Raw genomic sequence first — 14413 nt, forward strand, 5'->3', positions numbered from 1 at the left:
ACTCAAGTAGAAAGAAAATGTTTTGAAAATGATGATGGCAACATATATACAAATGTGTGTGACACGATGTATGGATTGTGTTAAGAACTGTATGAGTCCCCAATAAAATGATTTTTTTAAATAACAAAAAGCCATATAGTAGTCTGCATGTGGTGCCTATCCTATCTTCTTTGTTTCACAATTTAAAAAATTTGAAAGCCACTCTTGGCTCTAGGTGGACTATACAAAAACAGGCCGTAAGTCCAAATAGTTTGAAGACCCTGATCTAACACTTGCTCTTAGGTATAAAGTAGAAAAATACAAAGAATAAGAAGATGCTTCTTGTCCTCAGAGAATGACAACCTGTAGAAAGTTCATAAATTAGCTCTTTTTGATCCTAGGTCATCACTTTATTATTTAAAATAATAACTGTGGGGGAGGTGGGAGAGACAGTAGTACCACATGAAAGAAGCACCCATCAATTGAAAAAGCACTTCAACTTCAAAAATGTTGAAAGGGTATAAATGTGTGTCTTAGAGTCAAGGGGATAAATAATAGTCCTTATGACATCCATTATCATTAGCTGCAAGTAACCCCAAACTACTATGAGACTTATTAAAGATACAAAGCTCTATTTAATAAAACAAGAAAGTTTAGCGGTGGAAGTGTTCCAGTATTTATTATAAAAGATATTCATGGGGTCCTGGTTCTGTTCATCTTGTGGCTCTTCTCAGCTTGGTGTCTTCTCTAAGCAGAAAAGCAGACTGCTTTCCATGTCATGTATCAATCCTCACCGTGACCCTCATGGTAAACAAACAGACTCACTGCTACTGAGTCAGTGCCAACACAGTGACCCCGTAGGGCAGGGCAGAACTGTCCCCGGGGGTTTCTGAGGTTAGAATTTCAGAAGTAAAAACCTTGGCTTTCTGGCTCAGAGTGGCTGGTGGTTTTGAACTGCTGACTTTGCAACCACAGCCCAAGGAGTAACCACTAGGCCACCAGGGCTCCTGAAACTCATGAAGAAGTTACTTTTTCTTCTGTAGCTTTCTTTTTAAGATGTGTTTTCAGAAGTCCTTCTAACAGACCTCTCACATCTGGTTGATTAGAGTTGTCATGTGCCTATCCTTCAGTCATTTCAATCGTGATTCACACCAGATGGCTTTATTAGGAAGTGGCAGTAGACTGGGCAATGACTCGTATCTGCCACACAGGGGCTAAGCATTCACAGTTGTTCAGTCCGTGATTTTGCACTATAAATTCTGGGGGGGGAGCCTGAGAGGAAAAGACTTGGGACCTAAATTGCACTTTTGGAAGATGTCTCTGAGATTGGTATGTTGGTGAACACTTTGCTGAGTTCACCCTTCCAATCCATTTGAAATTTGTCTGGGTCTATTTCACTGTTCATTTGAGCATTTTTGTTAATTGCCACCGAGTTGGTTCTGCCTGATGGTGAACCTTGTGTGTAGACTAGAACGTTGTGTCAGGTTTTCAAAGTTAGGACCCTTTGGAAGCAGATTGAGACAGGTTTAAACCACCTGTCTTTCCGGTCTTAGGGAAGCACTTCACCACGGGCTCCTGTATAACTTGCAGGATGGAGTGGCTTCTCTTAGGGTATGCTTTTCTTCCAACACGTTCCTTTCGTCTGGTCACCTCATAAGCGGAACAGTGGCCTTTGCCATTCCTTTGTTCCTGATACCCCAGCCCCCCCACCCCCCTAGAGTTGACTTGTTATATACAGCAACAATGTGTGGAGGACCACTTGATAATCTTACTGCCTCTGTCTGGCTCTCTTCAGAACAGCGTGATCCTCTCGGCTGCCATCTTCATCACCCTCTTAGGCCTGCTTGGTTACCTTCATTTTGTGAAAATTGATCAGGAAACCCTATTAATCATTGATTCCCTGGGCATCCAGCTGACTTCTTCCTATGCCTCAGGCAAAGAAAGCACCACCTTCATTGAGATGGGCAAGGTGAAGGATATTATCATTAATGAGGCTATTTACATGGTAAGTATTTGTATGATAACCCTTCCACAATGTAATTATTTTGTTTTGGATTTTTTGTTGTTGATACCATGTGTTTTTAGTAATGGAAAACGTGGAAATCAAAGGTAAAATGTTTTTTAATGCAATATGGGTTCTATACAATTAAGTGGGATACACACCCCAAGTGAGCTGTGGTGGTACCATTGTTTATTTAGGGTTACATGGTTACGCAGAGTCCTGCCAGGTGGCATCACATACTGTAACTGGGATAAAGACTTCCCAACAAACCCGAGGCGCCGAAAATAAGGGTGCATGACGTACATCCCATGAGTCACGAGAGGGACAAGTATGACAGGCCTTTCTGGAGGAAGTAGCAGATGGGGTCTTGGAGGGGGGTGGGGGTAGGGGTGGCAAACTGAGTCTTAATACCCGAAATGCTTGATGTCACAGGATCAGTGAGAACGTTTCTGCTCTCGTACTTCCAGTGTTTTCTTTTTGGCAGGCATATTTATCAATTTGAAGAGAAAAACTTAGATTGAAAAGATAGATCCTTTATTTTTAAAGAGAAACAACAGAATTTTATGAATAAAGCAGCAGCACTTCTTCAACTGTGGTTCCTGGACCAGTTTCAAAATACTTTTTCTGCCATGTAAAGAATGAGATGATACTTCTCTCCTGTTTCAAGGCTTTCAAGCGTTCTTCTACTTAAGGGATAACATCATTTATGAAAGTTTTGAGTCTCTCCTTGGAGAAGACGAAAAGAAAACAGTTACACTTAGACTTCTGCTGTTTGGTTTATTTTCTTACAGCAGAAGGTGATTTACTACCTCTGCATTTTATTGAAGGATCCGTTGGAACCACATGGGATATCCCAGGTAGTACCTGTCTTCCAGGTGAGCATACAATCCTTTCCTAAGTTTTCTTTCTCCAGAGAAATCTTCTGCCTCTTCTCCCACCCACCTCCTGCATGTACACTGAAGTTTCGAGCCAGTGGGAATGTAAATTTTTGTTGTCAGAGTTTTTGAGGAAATCAGCCAGCCATTTTCAGTGATAATTAGGATTTTAGTTACTTTGAATGTTCTTCTCTGAGCCATATTAGTTTCAAAAATAATAGGAACTCATGAAAATTTTAGGGGGGGAAAAGTCAAATATGTAACATCATCTGCCTATAAAATTACCTCTCACACACTGACTCTTGTTGGTCTTCTGTTGTAGTTTGACCTAGATTTCACGGATCATCATATGCTTAGTATTATACACCATTGTATGTTTTGCTTTGATTTTAAATCATTATTTAGTATGTACATTTCCATGCTTCTACAAAGGCCATTTTACATATTTTAAATAATTTTAAAGCATTCTATCATTTTGAAATATCAGTTTAGTTACTTTATTGCTAGATTTTGCAATTATGTCAAGTGATTGTTTGATCTTATTAAAAAAAACTTGGCCAGATATAATTAAATTACTGCCTTTTCTTTTTCACAGATGTAAGGTAACTAACTTAAATATATTTTTTATAATGTAGTTTCAAATTCTAATTGTTAAAGTTAATGAATAGTTTTGTGGATTTTTTTTTTTAGTGTTTGAGATTGGGCTCCAGCGATTGGACCACTTTACTATGGTATTGGAAATTTGAACTTGACCTTCTACAGTCTAGGCTAGCAGTGGATTCATCTACTTTTTAGTTTAATAGATTAAGGCATTTTAAAATTAAAGTGTAATATCTTTAAATGATACTCTTCTTATTTCTTTAAGTATCTCCTATCAGTATTGTGTTTTAAACTATCCACCTCCTCTATTAACCTATTAAAATCTAGATATTGTGTATTTGTAATGATTTTTTAATATTATTTTGGGTAGCTCTTATTAAATATTCATTTTTTTTTCTTTCTTGGTATATTTTAATTTGTTCTTCGTCAGTGGATTGATGTTGTTGCTGTTTTGTTGTACATTGTTGCTTGGTTTTGCTCTGTCTTGTCTTCGTGCATGTTGTTGTCTCCGCAGGCCTGTCTGGATAGGACAGGCTGGATGAACAATCTACTTTTCAGTCACTCCATGGTTGCACTTGTGTGTGTTTTGTACCTTCCTGGTGACAGGCCAAGGTGCAGTCTCCAGGAGTTAAAGGCATCTGTTTGGTTTGGTTCATTTCTTCCATGATGCTCACACTGAACCTTCTCTTATTAAATATTCTACATGTTTTTTTTCATTCTGTGGCTTTTCTTTTCATTTTGGTTGTGCTGCAATTCATTTCACAAAACATTTTTCAGTATTTACATGTTCAACTGTCCTGTCTTTGATGATTGTATCTCAGCTCATGATACTTCCCGAAAGGGGACTGCCCTTGTTACTCTTGCTCACTTCTACATAGAGGTCATGAAATTCAGACAGATTCAAAAACTGTCTTTTGAGCTCCCCCTCAACACGGTTTACAGGCTGGGCTGTGCGCAGTTTTGGATTCCTCCCGGCAAAGTGCTATGAGGTCTGAACTTCTGCCCTCTGAGCTCACATTGATGCCTTTTATGCCCCTTGGTGTGGGTGAGAGATTGAGATTGCACAGGGATACAGCACCACTCAGCACTCTTATGTTCATTGACTCTGCATTTTTTCCCCTTTGGAATTCAGAATGCCAAACCCCGGCTGGACTGCTTGATTGAAGTGTACAGGAGTTGCCAGGAGATCCTGGCACACCGGAAAGCCACATCCACAAGCCCATGAATCCCAGCATTCAAAAGGCCAGTATTGTCTTCCATGGGAGATGACTCTTAAGCCATAGTGGCTAGTTTATTTTCTGTATGCGAAACCATCAGGTGGACACATTCCTAGGAACCAGTGTGGATACTGTGGAACTCAGAGCCATATATCGAGCAGGTGACTGGAGACCGAACTCATTGTGTGAGCTACATATTTCTGTGTACGTCTGTGTTCCCTTGGGAAGATTTTGGCTACTTTACCACCTGAGGGGAGACATTAAGAAATGGTTATGTCAAAAATAATATCAGCAAAGAACCCTTGTGAAATTCCCAAGCACGTTCAGTGTACTTTTGTTGAAATGTGTGGAATAAGACAGTGGGAAACTGATCGCGAATCCCTTGAGAAGGAGTATTTCATACTGCTTAGCACCCGTGTATGAAAGTTAATAAAAGAGAAGGGAAGCCCTTCAGGTACTGGTTAGTAAAAGGAAATGTCGCCTAGCTCCTGTGTTGTGTATAGGGTTAATTCACAATTCTTGTAATAAATCTCCTTCCAAAACATACACAATAATTGCCTGGTTCACAGACAGCTGCTTTTTATTGACAAACACGATCATGGCATTTCAGTCATGGGTGTCAGGCACATTTCTGTTGCTCAGCATTATCTACGTTTTCAAAGGCTGCTTTTGCTGAGAGGGATGAGACAAAAGGTCAGATAGAAACTTGACTTTGGTTTTCAGCCATGAGGTTATTTTGTTACAGGAGGATTAATCAAGAGAATTATAGAAGCCTTTGTTTCTAGGGAAGCTTCTTCTGTATAAAACTAATATACTCAGAACATTCCTGAAGGGTTGGGAAAGAGAGGGTGGGGGAAATAGTGGCCTCAAGTTCTGTATGAAGTGCCATTCTTGCTTAATCTTTCTTGGAATCCTTTTTTTTCCCCCCTTCCCCTAAACCTCTTAATTTATTATGTACTGCCAGGTAGATAATATCCTCATTGGTCCAACAGACACTCAAGATGTTATTAAATCAAAGTTGTAATCTGTCTTTTATTACACTAGCCCTGGAGGGTTTTCCAGGAACCTGTGTCTATGTGAGATGTTGACTTGTTTGAGGTAGATGTGTCTCAGCTAGGTCCTCAGACCCTAGTGGAAAAGGTGGGAACACAAGTGGGAGATGGCTGTAAAATGGCCTGCCTTACAAAGTCAAGTTCATTTATAAGCTGCAGACTGCTAAGCATTTTCCATCATGCTTGTTAAAGAGTCAAGGGGAAGCTTCCAGCAGCTGCGGTATTGAGATAGTTCCAGCCATGTGTTTGCAATGTGCTGGCAGCACACATTGTTAGGGTTAAAGGCTAGGTTCTTGGATGCTACTGCTAAGCCCGTCGTTTTGAGCACTTTACTGACAAATGAGCTGTGAAATAAAATTCATTTTCTCAGGTATTGGACAATCAGAGTGTGAACTCTTTCTTGTGTCCCCCCCCCCCTTTTTTTAGGAGGTGGAGACAACAATGATCTATTATCTCCTCTGCTGTCAACTGGGGGTGGGGTATCGGTCTCATGATGGCAGCAGAAATTGAAGTTTTCTTTCACTAATGCTATTAGGCTAGAACAAATATGGCATATCTGCCCTCTGTCCTCAAACTAATCCCCAGCAGAATTTTGCCAGAAGTCTCTAGGACACTGAGTCTTGAGGGTTTGTGTTCTTGACTCATCTGTGTAGCCAGCCTTTCAGAACAGCAAAAAGCAGAACACATTTGTGTGACTTACCAAAGAAAGGGTAAATACCTGATCACCTCACCCCACAGTAGTGAGTACAGCCTTCACTGAGCCCTGCCCGATCATTCAGATGGGTCACAGAGTGGCCAAATGAATCTCCCTGCTGCTGTGTGGTACTGAGCTTGGCTTACAGTCTGATGTGTAAGAAGTTTCAGTCTTGGGAGGACAAGCTAGTTCTGCAAAGACAAGCGTCGATACCCTGGAAGGCATACAATCACCTACTTGCCAGTAAAGGAAGGGCGAGTCTTATTTGTTATCCAGTCTTACCTTAAGCTAACACCTTTCCCACCTGGGAAAGAAGTCCAGTTTTAGGCTTTTGTTAGAGGTTCAGTTGAATTAGAAATTTCAGTCCTATCCTGTTCAGGGATGTTGGGAAAACTTCAAGTATAAATCCCCAAATAAGGACCTTACACATTGTAGAAAAGACAAGCTTCCCTGAGAGTACCTTGGCGTGTGTAGCACTGATGCCCTCAGATACAGTGAACCATTCCCTGTCTGTCTAGTAGAAGGTAGCAGCCAGAGTTCAATATTCTTGTGGAAAAGAGAGTGGTCATCACTGGGTCTAGATTTCAAGAAGTTGGGCCCTGAAACATAGTAAGGCACCTGGAGAATAAAGGCTTTACAGACTGAAATACTCAAAACCTTTCACAGAATAAAGCAAAGAGGACAATTAGACCCATCACAGTAGTAACAGACACCCCAGGATATGCAGTTAATCCTACAGGGACCAAATTGGGGGTATGGTGGATAGGAGATCTTCACAGTAACATTGGCCCCTTGGTATCACGTGGAATAGAAGCAAAGAACTGTCGCCCGTCCAGCTCCCAAGGTTGTCTGGAAGCAGATGGGCTGGTAGGTGGATTCACAGTTGCAGAGCAGTAGTTCATGTAGCTGGCCATGATGAGGGTAGCCTCGGCAATCTAAAGAAAAGGCAGACAGGAATGGAATCTTAGTTGACTAGGGATTGTGTTGGGTGCATGACTTTTCTGGGCATCAGCTTCATCATCTCCTGAGAGAAAACATCCAAAGGGCATGGGATCATTACTCCGAGGTACCTCTAGAGCAGGGTTGGGCCATATAAGACATATGGAATCATCAGTACTGCTAACACAAACACAACTCACCAAAGGAAGCATTTCCAAGTCATTACATTCAAACAAAACAAACTTACTGCTATCAAGTCAGTGTCGACTCAGCAACCCTATAGGACAGGGTAGAATTGGCCCTGTGAGGTTCCAAGACTTTCACTGTTACCAGGAATAAAAAAGCCCTATCTTATGCAGAGTGACTGGCGGTTTTGGACTGCTGACCTTGACGATCGCAGCACAGTGCATAGCCACACCACCACCAGGGTTCCTGCCAGTCAGTACATTAGAGGTGAGTTAGTTAAATGTTTGGCCAAATCTAGCAGGCTAATTTGTAAGATGATAATTTTGTGTGGCCTGGGAAAGATGTTAGAACTATCCAAATGGCTCTTGGCAGAAAAAAGTTTCGTTTCTGCTCTAGAAGCTCAGGGAAATGGGCAACTGTTGGTCTGGAGGTGCTGTGAGATGCACAACACCCTCTTGTGAAAAGGAGAACTGGCTACTCTTGACTGCCTATACCCAAGCCAAACTCACTACCATTGAGTTAGTGTGGACTCAGAGTGACCGCTGTGTTCTCCAGGGGAGCTGCTGGTGGTTTCAAATTGTTAACCCTGTGGATTACAGCCCATCACATAACCACACATCAACAATGCAGCTCACTGAGGAATGGGGCCTTCTGGGAACAATTCTGTCCTCTCATTTGGCAGAAGTGACACTAAAAGGAGAAGTAAAGTTCGGTAACCTGCAACCTTAGGGTTCGAAGAGGCAACAGGCTTCCGGTTACTCTCAGAAGAGATTCAAGAACTGTAAATCAGAACTTTGTAGTTTCTGAGCCTTTGTACTTGTTATTTCTGCTAGTTAAATATCTCCTGTTGACTAAACTATAAGAATGGGGGAGCCCTGTGGATTGTCTCATTTGGTGGTAGTGGTAAGGTCAGCAGAATTTCCTTTAGAACAGTGGTTCTCAACGGGTGGGTCACGACCCCTTTGGGGGTCAAACGATCCTTTCACAGGGGTTGCCCAATTCATAACAGCAAAATTATGGTTATGGAGTAGCAACAAAAATAATTTTATGGTTGGAGGGTCACCACAGCATGAGGAACTGTATTAAACAGTTGCGGCACTAGGAAGGCTGAGAACCACTGCTTTAGAAGGAAGCTGGTATGGCTCTAGAAACTGCTGTGAAGTAGTAAAAATGGGCTTGCATGGTGCTGGGAGTTGAAAGAACTGAAAATGATACAAGTGAAAAGCATGGTAGTAGTTGGATCCCAGTTCATTCCTCTCCCTTACTAGCTCAGCGGTGACTACTGAGATGCAACTCTACCTGAACCCTTTGGAGTACTGATTAGACAAGGGCAACGATGTTATAAGGGGCAGGGCCTTTCTAAAATACCACATCTTCTCTAAGTCCCCACCCTGACCCCCACCCCCACCAACATATCAATAAAGTAGAATCTTTTAGCAACTGTCAGACCCACCTTGGGAGCAGCCATCCGGAATATCAACTTTTCAATGTGGCTTCTTCCAGAAATCTGGTCTGGAAATGATCTAATCACAAGCATGAAGTCATCCCGGTAGCCACCGAAGGTAGTCACTGAAGAGTAGGGGTAAGTGATGTGCACTTGCTGTGGAGATGAGTGAGTTAGTTCGGGGGGATCTTTGCACTTTCGGCCATTTTTTTAAAAAACTTTTTATTGGTGAATTAGGGGAAGGTTTATAGAGATCATTAGTTTTCCACTTAATAATAGAAATTTAATTTTCAACCTATGCACTGCAATCCCCTCAATATATCATCATTTATCTCCCTCCAAGTGGTTCCTTTTCCCACTCCCTTTCCTAACCTGAACTTTGTCCTTGGGCAAATGCAGCCCTTTGGATCTTAACTAGCTGTTTATTATAACACAAGTGAGTTCCATTCCAGACCTGAAGGGGGACTAAGGGTCAAAGTTTTGGGCATTACCCCTTGCCTATCTGACCAGTAAATCTGGTCTCTTAAATGATTTTGATTTCTGGTGCACATTTTTCTCCCATATTTGAGAGAATATATTTTCAAACCAGTTGAGACTGGTAGTTGGGCACCATCTAGCTCTTGTGGTCTCAGGGTTATGCAGACTGATGTTTATGTGGCTCACTAGACTAATTGTTTTCATGGCTTTTCTTTCCTATGGATGGAGGGAACTATCATCTCTTGAATCTCATAGGTGCAGGTAACTTTAATCAAGAAGGGGGAACTCTGGAATGGGGAGTTTTGAGATCTGTCTTGAAGGTCCAAGAGCTGTGTCTAGACTCTGGACCAGTTGTGTTTAGGTAGGTGTAGGGGAGCCATGATCACTTAGGTCAATCAAGAAGAGAAGATAATGTTCAGAAGAAGGGGATCAGGGATCTAGCTCTCATCCCTTCATACCATAGTGTTGTGGTCCAGGATGCTGACACCATCCTCATTCACAGCAATCCACACTGGAATATTCTCCTTGAAAGACATCTGGGCAGGCTGGAAAACATGAAAATCCCATGAGACATATCCACAGCCTATAGATTCTTAACCATAAGATATCTCTGAGAAAGAGCATCTCCAGAGAGATGCCTTCTTTTATTAAAAACATTAATTTAATAAACATTATTTTTCTTGTTCTCCAAAACAAGAAAAGAGGTGCTAAGCAGTGATTCCAGCTCTTGTCTTGAAGAACTAGAAAAATGGTGCTTGCTTATTAAATAGACAAGGCGAGCCATGGTAGGAGACATCTAGCCCTCCAGTTCTGGCTACCTGTACCATCTAGGATAAAGGAGACAGAGCAGACCTACCACCCACCATGCCACAGAACACTGATTGGGAAGCTCTGTGGTGCAGAGCAGAGACCACCATGAGCTGCCTTGCTTTGGGCCTGGGGAACTGTTTCTTCTCAACTCTGAGACCCTATGAGTGAGAAAAGTTGACAATTTGGTTGGCATTTTCTGGAAGAACTCATTTTTACTGCAGTATGATAATCCTAAATCCCCTTCTCTTCCTAAAAGGCTGGGGAGATCAATGGGCATGCCACCTTTATTGGAAGATTTCCCACCCACCCAGACTAAATGTCCCCGCCTTTTACAACACCCTTATCCTTTTCATAGCACTTGCAACAGTTTGTAAACATTTTAAAATTAAAATGTACATTTTTTATGTGCACAAAGAAAATGATTTGGTTAAGTGTACATTTCCCGTTAGATGGAGAAGCTCCATGAAGGCAAGCACTATGTCTGATTGTCTCCTCTTGGAACCTCAAGCAAGTAATACAGGGTCTTAAGACAAGGTGGAATGCAAGAACTATTTGTTATTACGTATGCATATCCAGTGTCTGATCTGTATCTTCAGGAGCATCAGCAGCTTCCAGGACAGGATAATCTGTGATTAATGTGTAAAGTTCATGCCTACCAGACACCCAGTGAGGTTGGGTGATGAGTTCCAACTGAAATTACTCGTGGTCACCTGGCCTTCATGCAGCAAAATTAACTGTTGGCCAAGCAGTTCTATTCCTTTGTGTGCCATATAAAGCCATTAGTGACGTATTTGGTTAAGTTTAAGCATTGTTTGCCAAGGGAGAAAGAGGAGATTTTCTACTCCTGTAAAGAGTTACCATCTCAGAAACCCACAGAGGCAGGTCTACTCTGTCCTGTAGCATCGCTATGAGTTGGAATTGACTAGATGGCAGTGAGTTTGGTTTGGTTGAGAAACATCGTTCTGTCAGTCAAAATTTTTTTTTTTTAATGAAAGTGTTCCTGAGAGGGCGAACTTGTTAAGTCTGAACTCTTGTGTATGGTTAGTTGATCTTATCTTTTCTTTCGAGGGCAATATTGACATGCCAACAAAGGAAAGATGAGGATTACTCATAATGAACTGGCCCAGAAGCAAGCAATCCCTGCTCTGGACCTTGGAATGCAATGCCAGAAACGGGTGGAGAGGCAGTGACCCCTGGTGGTGGTTCAGTGTGGAGGAAGGGACTGCACACAGCTGGCTCAAACCTGGCCAGGTGATGAAAGTTCCAGGAGAAATGGCATTCCTGAGAGTGTGGACTGATTTCCATTGGTAACCACCGGAACTTACCTGAGCAGTAAAGAGTTTAGCACCAAAGAAGGGCCATTTCCGGGCCACGGTCAGGTAGATTCGGATGCACTCAGGAGGGGAGCAGCCTTGCAGTGCTGCCCACTTTGTGGCCAGCATATCTGTCAGGTGCCTAGTTTGGATGAAAAGAGGGAGGGACCCGGTTCCAGTGAAGTGCCAACATGCTTACCCTGCAGTTCCTGCCTCCCCACAGTGGCACTCCCCAAGACCATGTAGCTTACTTCAGTTGTTCAGGGGGCACCCCATGTCTATAGCGCTGTGGGTAGAACTTATCTAGGACCTGCTGGAGGAGATGCTGAGACTTGGCAGGAGGTGTGCCCCCAGAGCCTGGCGGGCTGGGCCTTTCCAAGTCCCCGTATTCTACCTGTGGAAGAAGCACATGAGGATCACAGATCTAGAGGTGGACGTGGAGGGGGAGTTGGAGTGTGAATGGACGTGAACAGACCATTCTCAAGTTTCACAGACACTAGAGAAACCTTCTTTGGTTCCCAAACTTACTTGTCCTTCTGCCCCTTTTTCATAAATAAATAGCATCTCCCCTCTGGCAATTAAAAACCTTTATACTGTAGCCCATAATATAGGATAAAGTATAGGTACCTGCTTTTGCAACCCCCCTGGATCGTTCCAGTGCCCCCAAAGGAGCAGAATAGCCCATATTAGGAAACACTGCTCTAGACTAACTCTCATTTTATAGCAGAGCATGAAGAGCCACGGTTAATTAGTGGCAGACAAGGGAAAAAGAGTGTGGACATTCTGGCTCTCGAGAACCCAAAGAGCATATAAATACAGGTGAGAGGCCTGCAGACGCTACTTATCCTAGAATACGGCAGTTTTCCAAGTGTCACCTTTGGAGCCAGACAGCTGCTTCAAATGCCAGCACTACCACTTACCAGCTCTATGCCACTGATCAAGTACTAAAACTCTTAGGACACAGGAAATGCTTAGCACAGGGCACACTACAGAATAGTTAATGTTCACTATTATGAAGATCCGCTATTACTATTTCCCCTCCAGCATGCAGGTCCCAGACTCTTGGTGGGGGGGCATGAAGAATGTCCCAGGTACTGTGGGCAAGCTAGTCTTTGAAAGGTAACAGAGGAGTCAAAGTCCAATTCTGTGTTTGTCTTCCTATTTTACGTATATTAATTACAAATAGATTGTGTTCATGATAATAAGAAGACACATATACACACATACAATCTCATTTGATACTAAGAACAATCTTGTGGGGCAAACTCATCCTAGTCTACATATAGTGGGTGACAGCTTACAAACAGTATCATGTACATGATCTCATTTAATACTTAGAACAACCCTGTAGGTCAAACTGGGAGGCTCTTTTTCTATAGCACACAAAGAAGGAAACTACAGCACAGAGAAGCCACTTGCCCAAGACCTCATAGCTAGAAGGTGGATAAGACTCAGACCCAAGTCTTTAGATTTTAGTGTTGGACCTTTGGCCCCTACCTACAGTAAGTCAGCTTCTCTCCCAGGCCAGGGCCAGCACAGGTGCCCTCATGCCACCAGATCTGCAGACTCACATGTGTTTCACACTGCATGGCGTGTTCTCCCCACGTGTCCACTGCTGATTCCAGAACAGAAACTTACCTGGGCCATCAGTGCAGCCATCTCAAGTGCCAGTTCCTTGTTGACAGGAAATCTCCCCGCCACTATCTCACCACTGGTTTGAGAGGCAAGCAGCAGCCGCTCTCGCTCTGTCTCCCCTTTGACTTGACTCCGAAAGTACAGCCTACAAGGCAGGGAATGAGAAGAGGCCAGAACTCAGCTGGGCTCCCAGACAGGGGCTCTGTATTGCTTATGGACATTTCTAGCCATCTATACACCTGTCTTTTACTGCCTCCGAAAGTTTAACCCAGTTTGACAAAGAGCAGATACAGGGCCATGTGAGTTTCACACCAACAATAGCATGTGCTTAACTGTGAATACATTGTTGGACTTAGTCGATTTGGTGGGAGGGATGTAGTATGCCGAATCAGAGCTTAAGAGGGAAATGGATGAATTAAGATTCCAATAAACTAATGAACATTTTTTTGCCTAGGGACCTATCTGAGCTAGAAATTCTAAAGTTAGTATATCTATTTCTTGATTTCCTTGAATTGGTATAGGAGCCTTTTTATAAGGCTCCTCTTTAGCCTTAAGTGTTTGGTACCCCTACAAAACTGTACTCAAGGCAACCCGCCAGGTCGGTCTGTTTTCTTGGTGGAAGTGTGAAGTATAAAGAAATGCTGGCTGAGAGCGTGAGCTGCGCAGGGCCTCACAGGATCAGAAGCAGCAGCAGCTGGGGCCCGGGTTCATGACCACCAAGCAGTGCTTCCATGCTCAGGCCTGCCCACCCAGGAGAGGCCACGCAGTGAGGGAGGGTCTGGATGGCACCCTCTGGCAGGCCTTGTGTTTGGCCCCACCCTCAGCCAGTGCTCAGGACCTGTTCTTGCACATCAGCTTCACAATGCGTGTGCCACCCTCGGACTTCCCAGGATGCAGTTCCTTCAGGGCTTGTTCCCACTTGGAGATGGCATCACAGATCTTGAGGAGACAAGAGAGGAAAAGTCAGAAAATCCAGAGAAGAGGGGAAGCCAGGTCCAGGCAGGGGTCAGAGTGGAGCAGCTCCTGTCAGGAAGCTGACCTGTCAGGCCTCACGATCCCGGGATCTCAGGTGTGCGTGACTCCCTGATGAAGAGATGGAGAGTGGAAGGGTCCCTACGTGTGGTGTGTGGAGAGTGGAAGGGTCCCTACGTGTGGTGTGTGGAGAGTGGAAGGGTCCCTACGTGTGGTGT

General features: G+C 43.3%; 2 protein-coding genes across 4 annotated transcripts in view; one reads left to right on the plus strand and one right to left on the minus strand.

The window, feature by feature from the left end:
- The window catches only part of PIGH (phosphatidylinositol glycan anchor biosynthesis class H), a 12397-nt gene extending 6294 nt beyond the window's left edge, over nt 1–6103 (plus strand). Inside the window, exons 2-4 of one of the 3 annotated variants that reach the window (XM_004698665.2) lie at nt 1775–1984; nt 2773–2856; nt 4589–6103. In XM_004698665.2, coding sequence (XP_004698722.1) covers nt 1775–1984; nt 2773–2856; nt 4589–4681 — 387 coding nt within the window. In that variant the 3' untranslated portion in view covers nt 4682–6103. The remainder of the gene's footprint in view (nt 1–1774; nt 1985–2772; nt 2857–4588) is intronic. The other 2 variants (XM_030885018.2, XM_045288082.1) reach the window with 2 other exon arrangements.
- Nucleotides 5236–14413, minus strand: part of PLEKHH1 (pleckstrin homology, MyTH4 and FERM domain containing H1) — a 57161-nt gene continuing 47983 nt past the window's right edge. The window contains exons 22-28 of the mRNA XM_004698664.2: nt 14062–14162; nt 13227–13368; nt 11840–11982; nt 11601–11730; nt 9924–10010; nt 8998–9144; nt 5236–7354 (exon numbers count right to left, since the gene is read on the minus strand). Of these exons, the coding sequence (XP_004698721.1) occupies nt 7193–7354; nt 8998–9144; nt 9924–10010; nt 11601–11730; nt 11840–11982; nt 13227–13368; nt 14062–14162 (912 nt within the window). The 3' untranslated portion in view covers nt 5236–7192. The remainder of the gene's footprint in view (nt 7355–8997; nt 9145–9923; nt 10011–11600; nt 11731–11839; nt 11983–13226; nt 13369–14061; nt 14163–14413) is intronic.

This window comes from Echinops telfairi, unplaced genomic scaffold, assembly GCF_000313985.2.
Source record: "Echinops telfairi isolate 266 unplaced genomic scaffold, ASM31398v2 ScPeMD7_18;HRSCAF=68, whole genome shotgun sequence".
In the NCBI taxonomy this organism is placed as follows: domain Eukaryota; kingdom Metazoa; phylum Chordata; class Mammalia; order Afrosoricida; family Tenrecidae; genus Echinops; species Echinops telfairi.